We start from the raw sequence: 23,241 nt of genomic DNA, 5'->3' as shown, positions 1-23,241 counted from the left end.
AACAATAAACTGATTGTGTTTTTATTAGTAATCAGGTTAAAAATCACAAGTTTTTTTTCACAACACATGTAATATAAAGTCCCATATTCTTATACATTTATTTTTTGGACACAATGCTGTCAGTCTTTACTGTTCCACAATGGGGCATCCTCAGTACAGTGTAATACACACAACACAGGCTCCCACAGTCTCATATCCCATCTTCTTGTAAGAGACCGTTGGCTGAGCCCAATCACATCACGGTTCAGGTTTGAACAAAGAAGGTGGACTGGCCCCAGACTGAGCCAGATCTGAGACTGGGGGGGTGGCGGAAGTGGTGGGTTCCTTCTGGACCAGCTCTGGCTCATCCTGCCCAGCCTGGGGAGGGTGAACCAGGACCTTGTCAATAATCCCAAAGTCTTGTGCCTCTATGGGACTCATGTATCTGTCTCTCTCCATCACGCTTTCTGTAGAACGATCAAGGCAAAACTATCAGGTAAATGTGTCAAAGTTCACAAACCTTCAGGATGTTATTAAATAACTAGTACGAGTACATGATGGAAACAAGACTTCTTTCACAGAACTGATGAAACTCAATGGATTTTCAAGAATGTGCCTCAGGTTAGGACACTTTTCAGCTTTCAACTAATTAAACAACATTATAGAGCCTTGCAATAGTATTTACGCCCTTGGATTTTTTTTCCACTTTACAACCTGGAACTGATCTCTTTGTGTGTGTGTGTGTGTGTGTGTGTGTGTGTGTGTGTGTGTGTGTAATATATATATATATATACACATACACACACACACACACACACATATATATACACACATACATACATACACACACACACACAATATATATACTCTGTGTAATATATATATATATATAGTAGAGATCGGCCAATAGCTAGGTTGGATCGTAATTGCCGATAAACGATTAAAGAACTGATGGTTTTTAAAATAGAAACTAGATTAAAAACAAAAAACTCCATGTAAAATAGCCCTGAACTTTATTAAAATATACAAATAAATGTAATTTAAGATGGCCATTTTAAGGGTGACTGAATTTATAAAGTAAGAAAGTAAGATTTCATTTGTAACGTTAACCAAAATTACAAACGAAGTAAATTTTTATTTGATCTGTTAACTTTTCTTAATGCACTATGAACTAACACGAATGAGGTGCCGTCTCACATACCTACAGCATCTCAAAACATACAGCATGTAGCATCGGTGATTCGCCTCTAGAGGCCGCTCTCGTACTGTATAATGATAGCGGAGCTGCTCAGTTGCTTCAGAGCAGACGCAACCCGGAAAAACTATCGGTATGGATTTTTGCCAATAGTTCCAGCTATTAACTAAATAAATATTGATGCCTTTAATATATAGACTGTGGAGGAGTAGGGAGTAGAAAAGCCGCATTGGAGATTTGGGTTTATTCTACTTTTGTGTTGCAATAAAAATATTTTAGCATCAAATATTAAAAATATAAATAAAACAAAACAGTACCTATCAGTTCCAGAGGTTGTCCTGTATGTTTGCAGTAGATGTTGTTGATCTGTCTCTTCAGCTTGAGAATCTCCTCAGCCTGGATGGCGATGTCTGTCGCTTGACCCTTGAAATCAGTATTCAGAGATGTTTATTTTGCTGCCCAAAAACAAAACAATGAAAAACACAGCACAAGCAATTCTGTTTTTACCCTGGCACCTCCAGAAGGTTGGTGCACCATTATGCGAGCGTTGGGCAGCGAGTGCCTCATTCCCGCAGTGCCTGCAGCCAGCAGTAAGCTGCCCATGCTAGCAGCCTGGCCTACACACCACGTCGAGATTGGGTTAAGAATATACTGCATAGTGTCGTAGATGGCCAGCCCTGCAGTGACCACGCCACCTGCATGTACATCAGAGATATAAGATTACTAATTTGAACTTTTTGTGGCTGCCACTCTGTTTTACTCAATTCCAAAAAATCTAGCATTGGCATCCCCAAGGATTTTTTTTTTTTTTAACGGAAAAACCTCAGGACTAAATAGACTGATGTGGATGATTCTGATGACCAAAACGATTTAACTCGTTTCTACGAGCTTACATGATGAGCCAAAAGTATTGGGACAACCAAGCTTTACAGTCAAATCTCCACAAAATCTAGTGGACCATCTTTCCAGAAGACTGGAGGTTATAATAAGAGCAAATGGGGACTGAATGTAAAAAGGGACAAAAATATTCACATACCCATGGTATGGTCAGATGTCCTCAAACGTTTGTCCATATAGTGTGTATTTTTGGTAAAGTAAGTAGTCCTATATATTACATATGGATTTTGGGTTACAGGGCTAATGTTACATAAAATGATACATGAAAGCAATTCAATTTAGGAAAAAAAAGTGTGCTGGTGTCTATCAGAGGGAACTTTTCCATTTGTTTCCTCCCACTATTTAAATTATTCATTAGTGACTGTATAAATGAATCGATCTTCACATTATGAGTAGGCTGTTCAGACTTTTGCATGCTCCTGTACACGGGCTGTCTCTCACCAGGGCTGTTGATGTACATGTGAATCGGCTTGTTGTTGCTCTCGGACTGAAGGAAAAGCAGTTGTGCGATCACCAGACTTGCCACAGAGTCATCAATCTGAGTTTTGATCAAACAAATCTGATCAAAAGAGAAATTTTAAAGTTTAAAAAAAAAAAAGGAGAAGAATTTTTGGAGATACCTACTGGACCCATTAAACAGATTATTCTCTCCCTCAGGAGGCGTGAGTAGATATCGTAGGCACGTTCTCCTCGGCCCTGGCAATAGATAAGAGATGGTAAATTTTAAATGGATGATCCAAAGTTTCAGATCAGTGGATATGTAACAAAAAGCAGAATTAGAGAAATTCAGAGATCAATTCAACAAGAGTTTTTGAGGAGACGACGGCGTTTAGAAGTTGTGTGAACACTAAGAGACTCAGCTGTTCGGACATTAAGTGGAATGTCTTTAACCGCCTCTGTGTCAGAACACTGTCTGTTGATGTGTGTCTCCCTAGTTCTCTGAGAAGAGGATGGGAGCAGTTGTAGAAGATCAGATGGAGCGTGGTGCATTGTGGGGTGAGAGAAATAATGTGGGGGTCCAATTTCTGAATACTGAGCTGAATATTCACCTGGATATGCATTTAATATATCTAGGACATACTAAATCCTACAGTAGCAGTGGAGAATATCTGAGCAGACATCTGAAGCACAGCCCATGTGTGTGGTTATGAGAATAAAGCAACTTACTGTCTGTTCTACAACGATGGGGATGAGAGGGTTCCTCCATGGAGCACTGGGGTGAAATGACCGCCTGCTCCTCAGTGAAGATGCACCGCACTGTAACACCCTCTGAAAGAATACATAAAACACACAGTGACATTCAAAACACGTGTTTTTTGTTGTTTTATGGGACCTGCAATAGTTAGATTTCGTTTCGGATGATTATCACGCTTTCATAAAGAACTATTATTACGTGTGTAAATGCTTCTACATTTTACTTACTCGTAATAACATGACGCTTGTACAGTGCTTAAACGCTGTTCGTTTGACCCACACTTCCTGCCCCGGATGTAATGCTGTTGGGCTGGTCACGTGACAACGCACGCTCACTATGGCCGCTAGATGAAAGCGTGTCGGTTTGCGCATGCGCAAAACAGCCCCCCCCCCTCGTACCCCGCTGCTTCCCTGTGTGTGCGACACGTGGTGCAATTTCCACAACGTAAAAATACGATAAAGGACACAATGGTCAGGACATGGTGTCCATCAATAAACTGACTCTATAATCAATATTCCTGATGCACTTTTAAGTGCTGTCACTCACTGTCACTTGTGTTAATGTGGTCTGTCATATATCATGGTGCCATTCAGTGATCAGGTGTTGATTGATTGATGACAGGATTATTATATGATGGATGTGCAGTATCTAATACACTATCGTGAATACTTTAAAAACTAACACATTTCAAGAAAAAAAAAAAAGAACACTGGAGATGGAATAGCTTTATGGAAGTGGATAGTGGTTCAGTGTTTGAGGCATTGGGTTATTGATCATAAGGTGGTGGGTTCAAGCCCCAGCCCTTACCGAGCTGCCACTGATGGGCCCCTTAGCAAAGTACTTAACTCTATCTGCTCCAGGGACTCCATACAATGGCTGACCATACCCTGCTTCCTGACAAGCTGGAATATGTAAAAATGTACTTCAAAAGCCACAAATTCAGATATCAGAGGAGGGTTTGGACTGCTAAAAGGATTGTTGGTGCTCCCCTGCCCACCCTTGAAGAACTGTATACATCCAGAGTGTAAAAATGGGCTATGAAAATCACTTTAGATCCCTAAAGTGATCTCTTTTTTTTTTTTTTTTTTTACTTTTGCCATCTGGCCGACCTACAGAGCACCATACACCAGGACATACACCATACACACAACTCTGTGTTGTTGATGTTGTCTCTGTCTACTGAAAGCTTTGGTCACCAAAATAACTTCGTTGTAAGTGCAAACATACTTGGCAGTAAAGCTCGTCCTGATTCTGATTATACCTATAGCTGTTATAATGTGCACAATATGGCTGAAAAGATGTGGACGGCTGACCATCACGCCCCTTTTGTGATCCATCCTCAAACTTTTTGCCACAAATCAAACGCAAACAATTGTCTAAAATAAATATATTGTGGCTTGAAGAATTTTCTTCAGGTGGAAAACCTGTTTCAACATCAACAATGCACAAAACATGCTCAACAAGTGGAAGTGAAGGAACTCAAATGGCCTGCACAGACCCCTGGATTACCTCAACCTCAACCACTCCACCCCACTGAACAAACTTTTGGGATGAATTTGGAACAACCTCTGCACCTCAGGCCTCCTCACCAACATCAGTACATCAGTAAGTGTACATCACAATGCTCTTATTTCTTCACCTAGTTGGTAGGAATTTAGAAACACGATGTCATGATCACCTTCCCGTGGGCTCACCACCTGCAGGAGGGACCGTAAGGGACGGTGCTGTGAGGATTGGGCAGCAGTCGAAGGCGGGGGCCTGATTAGACTGCTGCCCCCGCGACCCGAATTGCGGATAAGAAAAATGAAAATGAATGAATGAATGAATGTCACGATCAGATCAACGAAACCAATCAAAAGTCCAGTACATCAAGTCAAGTGGCTTTATTGACACCTTACAGCAATATACAATACAATTTTACCGATCGGAAGGTCGGGGGTTCAAGCCCCGGTATCGGCAAGCTGCCACTCTTGGGCCCTTGAGCAAGGCCCTTAACCCTCTATGCTCCAGGGGACCCTTACAAGAAAAATAAATCAAGGACCGTGACGTCGGGCGATGTGGGGCCGCCTTCCCATGGGCTCACCACCTGCAGGAGGGACCGTAAGGGACCGGTGCTGAGAGGATAGGGCAGCAGTCGAAGGCGGGGGCCTTGACAGCCTGATCCCTGGACACGGAGAAGTGTCTGGGGAATCTGCTTAGACTGCTGCCCCCGCGACCCGAATTACGGATAAGTGGGATAAGATGAAATTGATGATATTCACGGATAAGATGAATATATATATATATATATATATATATATATATATATATATATATATATATATATATATATATATATATATATATATAAAAATATGAAGCAGAACCCATCCTCATTCTCTACACTGAGTGTCCATACATTTCAGTTCCATCACTGTTGAGGTGTGCTGAACGGTGAAGGCAATTAAATGCAAACTGCAGCTTTCAGCCATTACAGTACACTGGTAATATTATTTTCAGTGTAAATCTCCAAAGTTCTTGAGTTGCTCAGTAACTTCATGGCTCTTTAGGCTGTTTATGTGCACAGAGTGGTCTGAAGTAGGGTGTCAGAATGGACCAGGCGGATAAAAAAGAAAAGAAATAGACAGGATCGCTGGTCACTGGTTCCACATGAGCATTTTGAACGATATTGACGATACCGGAAATACCGGTATCATATCGAAGATCGTTTATCCCTCAGAGAGAACAGGGTGATGAGAGGTGTGCTGCTGTACGGAAGGCGAGGGGGCGCTGTGGAGTCGCTCAGAGTCCCGAAGTCCGTCTCTGTTCCCAATCCCTGTTTGATTCGGAGCAGTCTTCTGAATGAAATGTCCAACAACAGCGCCAGCAGCAGTAACCTGGTTCTTGCCCAGAAAGCTGTGAAACAGCTGCGGCTTGAAGCAAGCGTCCGGAGAATCAAGGTAGGTCCATAATCCTGCTCGGGAAGAAGTGTGGGTGAGGCTGAGGCTCACAAGGAGACTGAATCAACTAGTTTCACCGCTGATCAAACTTCACTTTCAGCTCTCTACGCCTTCAAAATAGCATCTGGGATCGATAAATGAGCGATTCATTTTGTCTTCGTGTCTGTTTGATTGGACTTTATATGCTGTTATATGATCTGATTCTGATTACAGTCACATCCACCTGTCCTGCTCCATTCCCATAACCGCATTCTATCTAACTTCATATCAACTATTATACTGGCCTTTTTCTACACACCGATAAGTTACTAACTAGCACTAAAATCCTAACAAATAATATAAGATATATAGCAAGTCTAATTTCATGTAGATTATCAAATGAACGAGGTTGTAATTTTTTATTTATGTTAGTATAGAAAGCGGGGAAAGCGAACATCCGGGTATTTCCTGCCTGGGAACAGAGACGCTCTTTGTTGATTGTGAGTTTGTGATCATGAGATGATGTCTGGGGGCTTCAGCAGCACAACCACATGTCTCCATAAAGCGTGATACCTGTGTCTGGAGAACAACATAGACGATTCAGGAGAACATCCCTCAACAACCCTGTGAAGGGAAAAGCAAAACAAATAATAATCTACAGTATATATGGACAAAAGTCTTGGGACACCTAACTTTTGCAGTCATATGTGGTTCCTTTCCAAACTGTGACCACACATTTGGAGGCACACAATTGTAATGTGGACCAAAATCCAGTTTCATGAAGATTTGTATGGCACCATGGGATATGACGGACAACATCAACACAAGTGACAGTGAGTCAATTACCTGACTTTACTAACGCTCTTGTGGAATGAGTGCGGATCCACCACAAAATCTATTGGAACATCTTCCCAGAAGAGTGGAGGTAACAGCAAACAGGGACAAAATAGGGAACGGAATGTTTAAAGCACATAATCTTATGCTCAAGTGTCCACAAACTTTTGTCCATATGTGTTATTTGTTATAGGAAAGGAAACATGCTTATATAATGTAATTTTTTTTTTGCAGGATGCACCTCAATTAAATGCTTCCTTTTTTGGATAGATTGTAAAATTGAGTGTATTTTGTGTATTTTTTAAATCCGAAACCAAAAGAGTGTAACAGTGTTTGTCCTGTTCCTCTCTGATTACATCAGGTCTCCCAAGCTGCTCTTGAACTTAAGACGTTCTGCTTGCAAAATGCTCATAGGGACCCTTTACTTGTGGGGGTTCCATCCAGTGACAATCCATTCCGGCCGCCCAAATCCTGTGCACTCTTCTAAGGTACATCCAACCCTTTGTTTTCATATTATTCAAGTTATAAATTATTGACACACATTATGACCAAACGTATGTGGACACCTAGGCAGAAGGTTGAAGAATAAGACTTATTATAATAACCTCCACTCTTCTGGGATGATGTTCCACTAGAGTTTAGAGTGTAGTTATGGAGATTTTTGCTCATTTATCAACAAGGGTGTTAGGACCAGTCAGGAACTGGTGAAAATAAGGTGGAGGCCTTGAGTGTCGTCAAAATTCCAATTCATCCCAAATGTGTTCAGTGGGGTTGAGGGTTAGAGCTTTATAGCAGGACACTCAAGATCTTCCACTTTAATCTATGTAAATGCATATAATATGCATATCTGGCTTCGTGATGCACAGGCGCATTGTTGTGTTGGAACATGTTTGAGTCTCCTAAATTTTTGTCTACTACATCTAAAGAAATCCTCTACAGTTTTGTGCAGCCAGTTTGAGAAAGAAGCACATACGACTGGAAAAGAAGGTGTCCCAACACTTTTGGCCATACAGCGCATGCATATTAGAACGCGATCTGTTCCTGCTTAACGATTTCTATCTTAATCATCTTTTCATCTTTTCTCTCTCTGAACAATAGATGCAAAGGACGAGGCTTGAAAAACATGCCTTACCAGTCGATCTTCATTCACTTCCTAAGTGAACTCTGCAGCCGGATCAGCACTGCTTTTTAACCCTAAACCTAACCTCGTTCATTTTTAGTGCAAGAACCCATAGTTTTAAATCCTCTTGCTTTCATGCATCCTGTAATTTAACCCTAAAAGACTTTATGTATTATTTTATTACGGTAAAACAATAACACGCAGAGGATCAAACCATTCTCAGGCGCATGGATTTACAACACTAAATATCATCTCTTTTTTTCTTTTTTTATGTTTTTGTATTACATTTACTTTTAACAAGTTAAAAAATGCTTTAATTTAGTTTATTGCAGTTTGGTTGTCATATACAGAGTCAGGTAAAAGTCCAGCATGAAATATAACGAGTCTTCCAGATCATATAAAGAAGCATATATAAAGTATTTTGATTTTGAAGTGTATGTTGCTTAAGAAACATCTGTATTTGATATCAGGAGACTAATGAGTGCGCTTACAGTGATCGTTTTAAAATGGCAACAGACACTGTGGTGTATTTTATGAGACCGAATCGGTATATTGAACAGACCTGTGGAACCGGTTGTTTATACTAAACATTGAGCAAAATGTTGTTGGTAAAAAATCTTTCATTGGTGTAACTGTGTAATGAATAAAAACACACTGAAATCCAATAGAGAGTAAATGTCTGTATACATTGTGTGAGTATGTTGAAATGATGAAAACACCTCTTTTGTTTAGATTACATTCATTTTTGTACATCTCAAAACATTTTATGTACCCAGACCACACAATAAATAAAATATACTATCAATCCAAGCTACTTTCTCATCTGTAATACAATTCATTAACATAACAAGTAAAGTCGGGTACTGATGTAGGTGAGGTGAGGAAGCCTGGGATGCATTCAGCCTTCTAATTCAGCATGTTCTATAAGGTTGAGAGTGAGAGCTCTAAAGCAGGAGATCATCCACTTTAACCCATGTAAAGCATATGTTCATGGAGCTGGGCATTCACACAGGGGGACTGTCATGCTTAACCAGGTTTGGGTCTCCTAGTTCATGTGAAGTAAAAATTTCAATCTGCCACATCCAAAGGCATCCTGTACACGTGTGTGCTTCCAACTTTGTGGTAAAACTTTGGAAAAGAAGTACATATTGCTAAAAAGAACGATGTTCCAATACTTTTGGCCATGTGATATACAGTACAGACCAAATGTTTGGACACACCTTCTCATTCAAAGAGTTTTCTTTATTTTCATGACTATGAAAATTGTAGAGTCACACTGAAGGCATCAAGGGCTATTTGACCAAGAAGGAGAGTGATGGGGTGCTGCGCCAGATGACCTGGCCTTCACAGTCACCGGACCTGAACCCAATCGAGATGGTTTAGGGGTGAGCTGGACCGCAGAGTGAAGGCAAAAGGGCCAACAAGTGCCAAGCATCTCTCGGGGAACTCCTTCAAGACTGTTGGAAGACCATTCCAGGTGACTACCTCTTGAAGCTCATCAAGAGAATGCCAAGAGTGTGCAAAGCAGTAATCAAAGCAAAAGGTGGCTACTTTGAAGAGCCTAGAATATGACATTTTTCAGTTGTTTCACACTTTTTTGTTATGTATATAATTCCATATATAATTCCACATGTTAATTCATAGTTTTGATGCCTTCAGTGTGAATCTACAATTTCCATAGTCATGAAAACTCTTTGAATGAGAAGGTGTGTCCAAACTTTTGGTCTGTACTGTACATACAAACCAGGTACACCATAGAATCTATGACGATTTATAAAGCCTACAGACCAGGTCTATCGTGCAGCTTCAAGGGCTCATACATAAAATCACCAGTCCAACCAGTCTGATGTTACAATATGTCTGATCATTTGCATATTTTCTCTGCATTCACATGGGTTTGTTTTAGGTTGTTACTTCCTAAAAAACATCCTGTAGGTAGATTGAGGAAGATACAGTATATTTCCCCCAACTGTGAAGAGTATTTTCATATAACAACACAACACGTCCGGCTGGACTGGTTAGTTCCGTGTAGTCTCATGTTGTTCTGCATTGTTTGTCGTAGCACAGTAATCCTGGAGGAACGTTGTGGATAAGATGAAATGACAATACAGCCACTTGACTTAATTTGACTGGCTTGTCAGGATAGAATATTATATTGCTTTTCAGTCACTTACACCATGTGTGCATTTTACTAATATAATAAAGTGTTAAAAAGCCCCAGTTGTCCATATCGTTTGCCCAAAATGGCGGATTTATGGCTCTGATGTCTGCTTGTAGAAATGTATCCCATACTGAATGACTGGATTTAATCCCAATAAAAACATTACACCATGTCCACTACATGAAGCTTTTGTGTGTGTGTGTGTGTGTGTGTGTGTGTGTGTGTGTGTGTGTGTGTGTGTGTGTGTGTGTGTTGATTTGACTGGCTCATCAAAAGAGATTATTTTGAAGTGTTTTAGTAATTTACGCCAACACATGCTCTTTTTACTGATGTATTAAAGTGTTCAAATGCTCCAGTAGTCCTTAAACCTGCAGTTGTCAAGCCTGGTGGCAAAAGTAACATCCATTGGGGGATTGTTTGCCCAAAATGTGCGAAAGATTTAGGCGGATTGGGGCTCTGATGTTGGCTTGTTGAAAGTCCCATAAAGAATAAATATGAGGGAAAAAATAGAGAATGAAAAAGTGGATTCATTCCCAATAAAAAAAACATAGAGGATACACCATGTCCAGTACACGTTGCCCCTGTGTGTTTGTGTGTAAATAGTATGGTGTGGCCTACTGTATAAACTGAAATGACAATACAGCCACTTGACTTGATTTGACCGGGTTTCCAGCATGGAATATTATATTACTTTTCAGTTACTTATGCCAACGTGTGCATTTTACGGATGTAAATTTGGGGCTCATGTTGGCTTGTAGAAATGTATCCCATACAGAATAAATATGAAGGTAGTGTGGAAAAGTGGCGAACTGGATTCATTCCCAACAACATCATGTCATGTCTGCTACACGAGGGGGTCCCCAACCCCCGGTACCCAGAAAATAAATAATGAAAAATTATAAGTCTAATTTACATTTTAATGACTATTTGCAAGGTGTTTTAATGATTGTGCAAATGACCTCCGTCTAGGCCACTTGTTACAGTCGCAGTTTTTTTTCCCCATCGATGAGTACACCGATTTTGCATTACGGTGATTTTAGTTCAATTTTACTTAATTAATAATGAAATCATAGAATATGTGTGATAATGATATGATATACAAGTTATTGTGTTGTTGTATGCGACGCACCAGCTCGTGTGTGTGTTTGGGGGTGTAAATGGCGATGCGAGGCATAACTGATAGGGGGCAGTGGTGAGCCGCGCTCTTTTTGTGTTGTGCGCGCGCTCGGATGTGGCGTGCTGCCGCCAGCGGCTGTCTCTCTGCGCGAGCTCGAAGATGGCGGTGTCCGTGTTCCCCGGCGTGCGGCTCCTCTCTATCGGGGACGCCAACGGAGACATCCAGCGGCACTCGGAGCAGCAGCCCCTGAGGCTCGAGGTGAAGACCACGCCGGACGCGGCGCTTCTAAACCTTTCGAACAGTGAGTAAATAATACGCGGTTGCTGCTGCGGCTTCTCGTTTAGCCTTTGTGTCCGGGGGCCGGCCTGAGCTAGCCACGTTAGCCTAACGTGCTAGGGCGAGTGAGACCCGCGCTCCCAGCAGCTGTCCTTCTGCTCTTACACCGGGTAGCATCAATCCGTCTCTCCGTGCTTCCTCTAATGAAACCACACTTCATCACCGAGCTCACATTGTGATTATGAAGCCCCTCAACACCGCTCTAAACTCGGCTCCAGCGCTTCTTCGGCTCATTTGCATTGCACAGCGCTAGCAGGAGTTAGCTAGCTCCTGTCTGCTCTCAAAGTCGTAAAAGTTAACTTTATCTACTAAATCACGTCTTACGCCATGTATTTACACTAATGCTGACCCGAACCGCCTCTCGGTGGTCACTTTTTTTTGGATTCCAGCACTCTTGAAGCTGCTAGCTAGCCGTGGCTATTTTCTTTCTACCCGCTTTCCGACAAATCACGCCTTTCGCTCTGGGATTGGTCGAAAAATCTGCGGAGTTTACTGTCCGAACCAATCAGAGCGCAGGATCAGATGAGCCCGCAATGGGGGTGATCTGGATACGGGTAGAGCTGATAAAATAAGATATGTATATATAGTTTGATGTTTGGTATCGATTAGATCCTGGGTAGAAAGTAATCCTATATTTTTCTTTCCTTTTTTTTTTTTTTAACGTGATAGATTTGTGATCGTTCACACTGAGCGAACAGGTTGATGTTGCGCGCGCGGCGCGGAAGGTCGCTGCACGCGCCTTGTGTTGTCCTGGAGCTCTTGGTCGACTGGGGAACGAGGATCGGAGCGCACCCGCGTGCGCAACGGGCGGGCGGGGGGGGGGGTGGCGGTTGGAAGAAAACTCCGAGAAGAAAGCGGCCGAGGGATCCCCCGTAAGATCGGTGTTGGGGTCGGAGGTGCCTGCAGCGCTCAGGCATTCATCTTTGTTCCTTCCGGAACAATAGCATCTCTCCCCCGCCTCCCCTCCGGCCGCTTTTGTTCACACCAACTGATGCTCCTGAGAAAATGGTGCCGTAACCAAGCTGTAAACTCGAACCTCTACATCTACACCACAAAATCTCCCCAAAACCTCCCCGCCCCCCCAAATTAAACACACACACCCTCAGTGGTCTTATTTAACCCTAGTTAATGATTTACATCTGTAATAATATTTTTTAGACATTGCTCATTTTTAACTCTCTCTGAATCTTAGCTCAACTAAACAATTGGTTTCCTGTCTAAACATGGAAATCTTGAGGCCAGTTTCTATTTCAGAGCTCCTATCTGATTTTCAATTCTACCCTTTAATTGGTCATAATGCCGCGTTTCTTCGTGAACACCTGGAAAAATTTCAGGAGGCCAGGTTACTTTGTTTTTCTGCGTTGGTTTCCAGATCGTTTTCATGCACACGTGATCACGCTCCTTGTAGTGCGTGTATCAATGAACACTTCCAGGTCAGGGGGGGAACATCCACACTTCTTTGTACTTTGGATATTTCTTCATACTATTTCCAAATTGTTGCCGAGTAGGTTTTTAAACATTAGTTCATGATGTATTGTGTGTCAAGTCATTTCAACCCTATATATCTGATGCAGTACACAGTGAAATGAGACAACGTTCCTCCAGAAACCCGGGTGCTACATAAGTCAACAGAGCGACATCACACCACATAGCTCTGTGTTTGGTTATGTAGCTCTAAGGATTAAAGTAAGTTGTCCTAGTCACATAAAAGCATCCTAGTGCAAACAGTGCAAGACAAATACAGTGCAAACAACACAAAACAGTGTGGGACAGACACAAAACACAAAATAGCAGCGACCAGTAAACCTATTATATAAGATACAGTACAATGTAAAAATGAGAGATCTATAAACAAGTGTACTTGTTAACATAAACGCAATGTTGTGCAAAAACAACAGCATCAATCAGGAGGTGCAAAACAGCATGTAAACAGTATAATATGATTAATATAATATAGGTGGTGCTGAGGACCTGGATGTGTACAATATAAAGTGAAAATGCGTATTGAGTGAGTTGAGTTCAGGTTGTAACAGTTCAGTAACACACAGTTATGTGTGAATAAAGTTGCAGCCAGTTTTCAACTTTTAATAATTTTTTTTAAGAACAATAATTTTTATTTTATTTTATATTTTACTCTTCTTTGACAGCAAAGTTGTATCACATCACATACACTGTATATAAAAAAGTATTGAGATACTGGACATTTCCAACCATATGTGGTCTTTTCTTCGAGCTGTTAGAAAGTTGAAGGCACACAATTGTATAGGATTCGGTAGCGTGATATTTTCCCCACTTGAACTAGGAGACCTAAACCTGTTTCAGCGTGACACTGCCCCTGTGCACAAAGCCAGCTCCATGAAGATATTTTGTACATGGGTTGGAGTGGAAGATCTCCTGATATAGAGCTGTTAGCCCTATTGAACACTTTTGGGATTATTTAGAATGCTGGCTGCACCTCAAGCTTCCTCACCTTTACAGTACCTGACTTTACTAACACCCTTGTGGCCGAGTGAATCTCTACAAAATCTATTGGAACATCTTCCCAGAAGAGTGGAGTTTATAATAACAGCAAATTCGGACCAAATGTGGAACGGGAGGTTCAAAAATCACATGCCAAACTTTTGCTCAGCTGTCCACAAACTTTTGTTTGATTGATCCACATAAAGAAATGTTAGCCAATGTTGTGCCTGTGGTGTTACGTGCAAATGCAAGATCATAAAAGATGATATTCGGTCTGGTTAGGGACTTACAGTACAAGAGCATTATGTATGAGAGCCAGACCTGAAGGTGAGCTCATGATTCATCTGTATCCATGTGTGCTTTGTAGGTAAGAACTGGCACCAAATAAAACAACTCTCGGGGCTTTTATTTGATTTTGTTTTGCTGAGGGCTGCAAATTTAAAACTGTTAGCAGATTGAGGTTAACATGGAGAAATGGATCCGCATGGTGAGCTTTAAACCCTGGTGAATGCAGAAGTGGAAATCTCTGTGGCAGAAGTAAAGTTTGGTATTGTGTGTGTGTGGGTTTATTTATTTTTTTATAAACCTCTCAGTGTAGAGTTTTCACCCATGCTTTTTAAAGCACAGGACCTGGTTCAGTATGTTGATGTGAGCTATCAATAGCGTTAAGTAATCTCGTATGGCATCAGGTTTTATCTCGGCTCAGCTGTCTTAAATGCTCGAAATGCTTTACCTTTATTTCCTTTCCAATTGTAAAGGGTGTGAATCCGAGTGTTTCTTTAAAGTGTGTGATGGATTGGTGGTTGGCAGGGGAAGTTTGGCCCCTGGTTTAATATAATGGCAAACCCTCTAACGTGTGTTCTTTCTGCAGATGACGAGGCAAGCATGTTTAAGTGTTCGGTGTCACGGGAGACAGAGTGCAGCCGTGTGGGGAAGCAGTCCTTCATCATCACACTGGGCTGTAACAGTGTGCTTCTTCAATTTGCCTCCCCCACAGGTAACCCTCTCTCCATCTGCTGGCCTACACACAGTGAAAATAAAATGTGTTTCTGGAGCTTTCTTTGGAAAAGAGAAACCTGCTAGAACAGTGTAATTAGAATTAGAACAGCAATGCAGTCAGCTATTGTTGGAGTTATTACACTTGTGCATATTTGAGCTGAGTAGCTTTAACATGAAGCTCTGTAACCTGGTTCTAACTGGAGTTTATTGACTAAAAATGACACATCATATGACCAAAAAGCGTTTATTCGGCCACGTAATGCCATAGTCTGCATCAACTATTAACCTACTGCTGCTTTGGTCAATTTCAGATTTCTCGTCATTCTACAATCTGTTGAAGAACTGTCGTGGCCATGTGAACGAGCACTCGGTGTTCAGCGAGAGGACGGAAGAGTCATCTGCTGTTCAGTACTTTCAGGTGTGTTCACGTCTGGTGATGAGGAGACTGTGGGTTTGCGATTGTGATTTACAGTAAGCTTGACTGGAGGATGGGCTGGAAAAATGCCTTTGTTATTTACACTGAAACACTACCCATAAATTTACAGGAGTTTATAAAAATCAGAAAAACGCCTTCTCTAAAAGATATTTTGAGCTAAACCGTGATTGGCATTTACTATTTACTGCAGCCTGCTTTCGCTGACAACCATCACCAAGTTTTCTCTGTACATAACAGAGCCTGAGATCACTCCTTACTGTAAAATGTTTCTGTACTTATTACTGTCTTTCTTCGAGTTTTAACCCTGACCCAAATGTGACTTCGGTGCAGGAACACAGCTTTACTCTGATTCCTATTCTAACAAGGGTCCCCCCAGAGAAGATGTGAAGTGTGTGTGTGTGTGATATTTTGTTCAACCTTTGCTTGAAGTGTCAGAGCATTGATTTGGACCTGATTGATTGTGGTTTCTACGTTTTTTTTTAATAGACGGATGTTCTATAACACATGCTGTTTGTGTCAGTTGTGTCATGTGGGTCAGTGTATAGAAATGTACTAAAATCACCTTTCCTGCTTTTTCTGTTTGCTGTCAGTTCTATGGCTACCTCTCTCAGCAGCAGAACATGATGCAGGACTATGTTCGAACTGGAACTTATCAACGGGCTATTCTCCAAAACCATACTGACTTCAAGGACAAGGTATTTTTTCAGTTTATATTAAGTATAGTCACTGTACACTGTGCACTCTGATGGACTAGCCAATCAGGTGGTGTTAGTGCAGGTCAAAATAAAACAAATATCTGATCCAATCTCAACCAAGTCATAAGACTCTTTCAAGAGTCTTCAGTCTGACCCACAGAAAAAGTGTTATTATATGGAGAAACCCAGTTTAGTATATCAACAAAATGTTTTTTTTTCTGCTGAGCAAATGAATCTTTGCTTCCTCTCTTTGACGTGTGGTGGAACACTGACTTGAGTGCTGTGTAGCTGTGGTAGCCACAGTGCTTCTTTCTTACATCACCCAGCTGATATTTTCTTGTACAAATCTATTTGACTCTGATTTTACTTCTGTAAATTCGTGTCTGTGTAGTGCATTTGTTCTGCGTTGCTGCAGATCTGCTGCCCATGCTCAAAAATAGCAGTAGACTTGCAGACTTTGATCTATTAAAAACACGTTTTTTTTTTTTCAGTTATTAACAAGTCCACAAAAGTCCTTGTGTTCTGAAATCAGTGCTTATTTCTGCAAGAGGAATTAAAGATTAATACTGGATTAATCTCATGGTTTGGATGCAGTTATTTTACTTTCTTACTACGTTTTCTTTTCCTCTTCTCTTATCCTCTGCTTGTAGGTGGTGTTGGATGTGGGATGTGGCTCAGGGATCCTGTCATTTTTTGCAGCTCAGGCTGGTGCACGTAAGGTGTATGCTGTGGAGGCCAGCACCATGGCTCAGCACGCAGAGGTGCACCTCTTTACACGCAGTTCTGTTCAGTCCATGTTATTGTAACCAAATTACTCTGCATAATCATCCGAGCAAAGTAACAAATGGTTGGACGTGTTTGTTTTGCGTGCGTCCTGCAGGTTCTGGTGAACAGTAACAGGCTGACGGAGCGCGTGATTGTAATTCCAGGAAAGGTGGAGGAGGTCACACTGCCTGAGCAGGTGGACATCATCATCTCAGAGCCCATGGGCTATATGCTGTTTAATGAGCGGATGCTCGAGAGCTACTTACATGCCAAGAAATTTCTTAAACCAAATGGTTAGTAGAGAGAGTTTGTGTGTGTGTAGGGTGTTGTATAGTTTCCTGTAAATTGCTGACCTTGTTTTTGCTTTGGATTTCAGGTAAAATGTTCCCCACCATCGGCGATGTCCATCTTGCCCCTTTCACAGATGAGCAGCTGTACATGGAGCAGTTCACCAAAGCTAACTTCTGGTGAGCACCTTCAGTGGAAATCTGTTGTTTCTCTTCCAACATTTTGACCACTGAGCTACCACTTTCACACTCGCTCATAAACTGTGACTGACCTTGGATACCAGTGAATGTCCTAAAGTTATCAGTGTAACATTATTCACTGTACATTGTAATTCTGTATTTATAAAATATAATGCTGTATTTTCATGCTCATTAATGAGTCTGAAGTTGGCACTCATTTCTACATTATGGTTTGTGCTTGCTGCCTGAGCTACCACTAATTGATCCAAAAAAAAAAGTCCCTGGTGTGTCCTTACTTTGTTAAATCCAATTTAATAATGGAACTAAACAGCCAGTGAGGTAGTGTCATGCCTGCTCTAAAAGGAACCGATCTAACTCTGAATTGACCCAACCGCCGGATGTGATCCAAACATGCTGTTCATGGTTTGCGGGTCACATTTTTTATAGGTGTGAACTGCTAAACTGAGCTGTGAGGCACAAACAGCCAAATGTCAGTGCTGCAGAAATGCCTGTGCAATGTTCTGTTGCTTTATATATTAATAGCGTCAGAAATTCTGACTGCATAAAGTGCAAGGTTGCACAATACAAGCAATGTATGAAGTAAACTGGCACATTTACAGAAGAGTGCATGCAGGATCAACGAGGCAGCAGATTATAGGCTACAAAGGGCACAACGTGCTCTGGGCAGAAAAAGCGCAGCAAAGGCAAAGTTGGTTGTGGTGCAAGAGGAGAGGATGCATTTAATGGATACAGTTTTCATGTCCTAAAAATTCACCCTCTGTATTTTAGGTACCAGCCATCTTTCCATGGGGTGGATCTGTCTGCACTGAGGGGAGCTGCCGTAGACGAGTACTTCAGACAGCCGATTGTGGTAAACGGAGTATTATAAATCATGGAGGCTGTGTGAGCGTGTGCATTATACAAGTGGTAGGTGGAGGCAGAGTGGGACCAGGGAGTGTATGCTTGGGTATATGTGGGTGCAGGCATATGCTCGTTCTCAGCACTGTTGCTGGAAGGGCAGCTGCTGAGTTGTCTCAATTAATGGGGCGATGTATTTGGGAGCCTGATATTTTGACTCTAAAAATTTAAGAGGGATCATTGTAAAATCGTGGAGTTTAACCCAATATGTAACTCATATATAAAAACGACATTAGACAGAAAAGTGCACATTATGGACGAAAAGCATAAGACATATAAGACTTGTATAAGAACACAAGTTTAGAGGAATTCAGCTGTAATAACCTGTGAAATGTGAAGCTTATTGTATTAATAACGGTTTGTTTATGTCTGCAGAACAGAAGTATTATGCAGCTATTAAAAAAACCCATTTGGAAAACTGACTTCCTGTCAGAAATGCTTGTTTGTGTTTGGAGGGACCCTCGCTATTTAACGGACGCACACTGGGCCACCATAGTTTCTAGACATGAAGATTTGTGAACAGGGTGGGAATGAGGGTGTTTGGTGTAGGTTATAACAAGCATTTTTTATTTTGCCCAGATTCGCATTTCATAATTTTGTATTATTTTCATGTATAAATGTGAGTGGTGTAACATTAAATGGCAAACATGTTTAGAATTTAGTCTCCAACTATGAGACATTTCCTACTTAGAGCAGATAATTCTCCATGCTATTTTGGAGTTGTGTGGTTTATTTTTTGTCTTTGGGTTGCTCATTGAGTCAAAAGTTTGTGGACACCCCATTTGCTATAACAACCTCAATTCTTCTAAGATGATGTTCTGGTTGATTTTGTGAAGATTTGAGCTCATTTAGCCATGAGGCTGAAGGGGCACAAATCAGGTACTAATGTAGGTGAGGTGAGGGGGCCTGGGGTTGCTGTTGTGCACAGGGGCATTGTCATGCTGGAACAGGTTTGGACCTCCTAGTTCAAATGAAGGGAAAATGTAATGCTACTGTTTCCAATGGCATTCTTTAGAATTGTGTGCCTTTTAACTTTGTAATAAAGGTTTGGAGAAAAACATAGTCAGGCTGTTGTCTATATAATCAGTATATTTGAATTTCTTTAACTTTGCTTTGTGGTGGTGTCAATTGTTAAAAGAAAAACTATTAAATTATTTTTGTAAGCACACTAAATACCACGGAACTGAAGCAATCATTTCTCTTGTTGGAGAAAAAACCGAGAATGTGAGCTGTAACGCACACTTTGCATTTCTCCTTGGTCCAAATGTTCTAAATAATGCTTTTTTTTTTTTCTTTTTAGGATACGTTTGACATCCGAATCTTGATGGCCAAATCAGTGAAATACACAGTTAACTTTTTAGACGCAAAAGAGGAAGACCTTTATAAGTATGTTGGTTTGTACTCATTCAATTATTCAGCCATTATTTAGTTTCATGACCTGGTACTTGAATGGTGTTTTCTTCTTCTCCATTCAGGATAGAGATCCCCTTCAAGTTCCACATGATGCACTCAGGGTTGGTGCACGGCCTGGCTTTCTGGTTCGACGTTGCATTTATTGGATCTGTGTAAGTTCCGTGATATTTCTCATTATTGCGTGACCATTTCAGTACAGCAAGAACAATCATAGTTTTAAAATTGGAACGAGCCTCAGGAAAACAACAAATAAAATTCTATCCCCATACAGGATGACTGTGTGGCTCTCCACGGCGCCCACCGAGCCCCTGACTCACTGGTATCAGGTGCGCTGCCTGCTGCAGTCGCCGCTCTTCGCCAAAGCTGGAGACACTATGTCGGGCACGGCCGTGCTCATCGCCAACAAGAGGTTGCAACGCTATTTACGGTTATTTCTAGTTCCCTGTTTCTCAGGACGTAGTTTTATTTTTAGAGATTCATGAACATTATTTCCTTGGTCTAGGCAAAGCTATGACATCAGTATTGTTGCTCAAGTTGATCAGACCGGCTCAAAGTCCAGCAACCTCCTGGATCTGAAGAACCCCTTTTTCAGGTGAGATGGTGCATTTCTCTTGGATGTGCATTAGTTTGAGGAAAATTCACTAGTTTGTTTAAAAGCCAGTTTAAACAGACCTCAAAACAGGATACACGGTCTCATATTTGTGTTCCATGTGGTTTTGTATAGATACACAGGCAGCACCCCTAACCCTCCCCCAGGCTCACACTACACCTCCCCTTCTGAGAACATGTGGAACACTGGGGGGGCCTATAGCATAAGTCAAGGCATGGCTGTGTCAGGTAACAGAGACACACACACACACCTTTAATAGTGAATACTGGACTGTGTGAAAGAAATAAAAAAAAAATTGTGTAGTATTTTTATACCCCAGATCCTATGATCTTATTCATATCTCCACCCCCCCTCCCCTCCCCCCTCAGGAATGCCAACAGCTTATGACCTCAGCACTGTCATAGGTGGCAGTGGCTCTACAATTTCCCACAACAACCTCATCCCCCTTGGTACAGACACGCATGCACGTACGGATATGCACACATCTCACACACCATCAAATCACACAGACGAGCAGTCAGACATTCTGTACCATCTATGACATTTTAACATCTATGCCATAGGATTGCAACTGTGTTTGGTTACAGGGAAAACCTCTCATAAGCCAAAAAAAAAAAAAAAAAAAATGAGGGGGCAGGAATAGGGTCTTTTTGCTTTTAAAAAATATCAATAAATATCTAATGGAAGAAATGCTAATTAAAGTAGTGGTATTTAAAATCTCATCCAAGCAACATGCAGAAATAACTTAATTGTGGGGTCCCTCTGGGAAGCAATTATAAATTTACTAGTAACTTTTATAATGTGCAGTGATTTATGCAATTATTATTTATTGATATTTGGGAATAGGACTTAGAATAGGCCATTATTTATTTAAAACCTTTGTAGAAACTTACAGAAAGTCCTAAATGTTTCGTCTCTTTTCACAGTGAATACAGGGATTGTGAATCACACTCACTCCAGAATGGGCTCGATCATGAGCACAGGAATTGTCCAGGGTATGTCCTTTTTCTCAATGCATCTGCTACATAAAGTATCCTTAAATGAGGCAGCTGCTTTTTTTTAATATATATATATATATATAGAGTTTCCAGCAAGCAGGACTTTCTGCTCAATTGACATTTTTTTTGTCTTTTTTTTAAATTTTTTTTAGGAGCTACAACCCAACAGGGTCCTACCAGCAGCAGCACACATTATCCCGTCACTAACCAGTTCACCATGGGCGGTCCTGCCATCTCTATGGCATCGCCCATTGCCATCCCAAGCAACACGATGCATTATGGGAGCTAAGGCCCCTGCCTGCTACCCCTCCCTTTTGCATGTCCAGCCTCCCAAACTGACCACAGCCTAAACCTGATTACCAAATCCAGTGCTGCAGCATCTGACTGTCAACCCCCTCACCCCCCTCTCTCGTCTCGCTGTATATTCGTATATAAATATATATAAACCTCTCTTTCTCTCTCTTTCTCTCTCTCCGTTCCCCTGGTCCACCCCGTCCTACATGCCAGCCTTCACTCTGCCTCGGACAGCTCCTTCTCAGTAGTGCAGTTCCAGGATTAGCCACAAGGAGGCAGTGGACTGTCTTGAGCTTTGGGGAATTGACGGAATGTTCTTTGCAGAACAGTTTTTAAAAAAAGAAAAACAAAAAAAGCAAATGCGTATCAGATGTTCATTCATACAAGAGACACTCAATGAAATGTCAATGATGGACCGTTTGTAAGAATCTTGAGATTTATCGCAGGGCTGTTATGCTGTTTGATTTGTTTAGTTTTTTTGTTTGTGGGGTTTGTTTTCCCCCGCTTTTCTGCTTCCTGTCAAATTGTCGAACAATATCAAGTATTGGCATAAATATAGTCTCGGGCCACCCGGACCTTCCCAAACATTTGCAGTGCAGCTGGATTTCCTCTCTGGCGTCCAGGAACATTCAGGAATGATCACTGCCCATAGAAAAGGTAGTGTAGATAGATATATTATTTTAGCTCATTCCATTAAAGAGCAACTTTTATTTTTTATTTTTTCCCCCCGTTTAAACATAGTGCAGCCCCAGATGTGCGCAGCTAGCTGCTTTCCCGTGAGATCGGCACAGCAAGGCTATTGAAACCGAACGATGTATTGAGCTAATGACCATTTGAGGACTCTCCTGTACCAGAAATCTGCATTCATACACTCTCCAGCCTTCCAGGCACGATGCTGGAATTCTAGGATCGGATCCCACGAGGCATCAGTCATAGTAGGGGAATGGAACCGGACATCAGGCTCTTCACACATACTCATCCATCGGCTACTGGAGCAGGACAATTGTTTGGATCGGCAGGATCCTAGTTTACATCCCCCAAACCCTTCTGTTTGACCTGTGTCATGATTTTTATTTCCCCCTTTAATGTATTCAAAGGTCACCCATCAAACTTCTCTGCCCCCTTTTCCTGTCTCTACATCTCCTACCTCCCCATGCTGGGCATTGCCTAGAGAAAGACTTTTGAGAAGGTATGCATTGCTTCCAGTGACCCATTTATATATAGATTTTCCCTTTTTTCTTTCGCCTTCAATTTGATTTAGAAACTTTTGTTGATGTCCTGTTAGTTTGTAGAATGAACCCCTTTTTGGTTTGATCCTTTTGTTTTTTGTTTTGTGTTTTTTCTCATTTCACAAGAAAAACAACCGACACAAAAAAAAAAGAAAGGAAAAAAAAGCTAATTAAATGTTGGTGGAGACTTCCCTATAAAGTGTAG

General features: G+C 41.4%; 3 protein-coding genes across 5 annotated transcripts; 2 read left to right on the top strand and 1 right to left on the bottom strand.

The window, feature by feature from the left end:
* Positions 1-96: 96 nt before the first annotated feature.
* On the bottom strand, positions 97-3,665 carry clpp (caseinolytic mitochondrial matrix peptidase proteolytic subunit). The gene is made up of 7 exons (XM_083566162.1): positions 3,494-3,665; positions 3,239-3,340; positions 2,696-2,767; positions 2,513-2,609; positions 1,682-1,869; positions 1,492-1,597; positions 97-446 (listed from the first exon to the last, which is right to left on the bottom strand). The coding sequence occupies exons 1-7, from the start codon at positions 3,635-3,637 to the stop codon at positions 238-240; spliced, it is 918 nt and encodes a 305-aa protein (XP_083422288.1). The 5' UTR covers positions 3,638-3,665; the 3' UTR covers positions 97-237.
* Positions 3,666-5,985: 2,320 nt separating this feature from the next.
* LOC310739997 (guanine nucleotide-binding protein G(I)/G(S)/G(O) subunit gamma-5) lies at positions 5,986-8,803 on the top strand. The gene is made up of 3 exons (XM_083566310.1): positions 5,986-6,205; positions 7,380-7,506; positions 8,117-8,803. Exons 1-2 carry the CDS (start codon positions 5,999-6,001, stop codon positions 7,503-7,505), a joined length of 333 nt encoding a protein of 110 aa, XP_083422436.1. The 5' UTR covers positions 5,986-5,998; the 3' UTR covers position 7,506; positions 8,117-8,803.
* A 2,663-nt stretch (positions 8,804-11,466) lies between these two features.
* carm1 (coactivator-associated arginine methyltransferase 1) lies at positions 11,467-23,235 on the top strand. Of its 3 annotated transcripts, none has more exons than XM_083566306.1 (16): positions 11,467-11,717; positions 15,084-15,209; positions 15,523-15,629; positions 16,238-16,342; positions 16,993-17,103; positions 17,223-17,400; positions 17,484-17,574; positions 18,364-18,445; positions 19,793-19,878; positions 19,968-20,057; positions 20,177-20,314; positions 20,408-20,497; positions 20,630-20,742; positions 20,884-20,982; positions 21,442-21,510; positions 21,666-23,235. In XM_083566306.1, the coding sequence occupies exons 1-16, from the start codon at positions 11,576-11,578 to the stop codon at positions 21,800-21,802; spliced, it is 1,764 nt and encodes a 587-aa protein (XP_083422432.1). In that variant the 5' UTR covers positions 11,467-11,575; the 3' UTR covers positions 21,803-23,235. The 3 variants fall into 3 exon arrangements, with proteins under 3 accessions (XP_083422432.1, XP_083422433.1, XP_083422431.1); XM_083566305.1 differs by having other exon boundaries at positions 11,554-11,717; positions 20,884-20,964; XM_083566307.1 differs by lacking the exons at positions 20,630-20,742; positions 20,884-20,982 and having other exon boundaries at positions 11,492-11,717.
* Positions 23,236-23,241: the final 6 nt, after the last annotated feature.

This window comes from Silurus aristotelis (assembly GCF_946808225.1).
Source record: "Silurus aristotelis genome assembly, chromosome: 17".
Classification (NCBI taxonomy): Eukaryota; Metazoa; Chordata; class Actinopteri; order Siluriformes; family Siluridae; genus Silurus; species Silurus aristotelis.
This window is presented reverse-complemented; position numbering and strand designations above follow the sequence as displayed.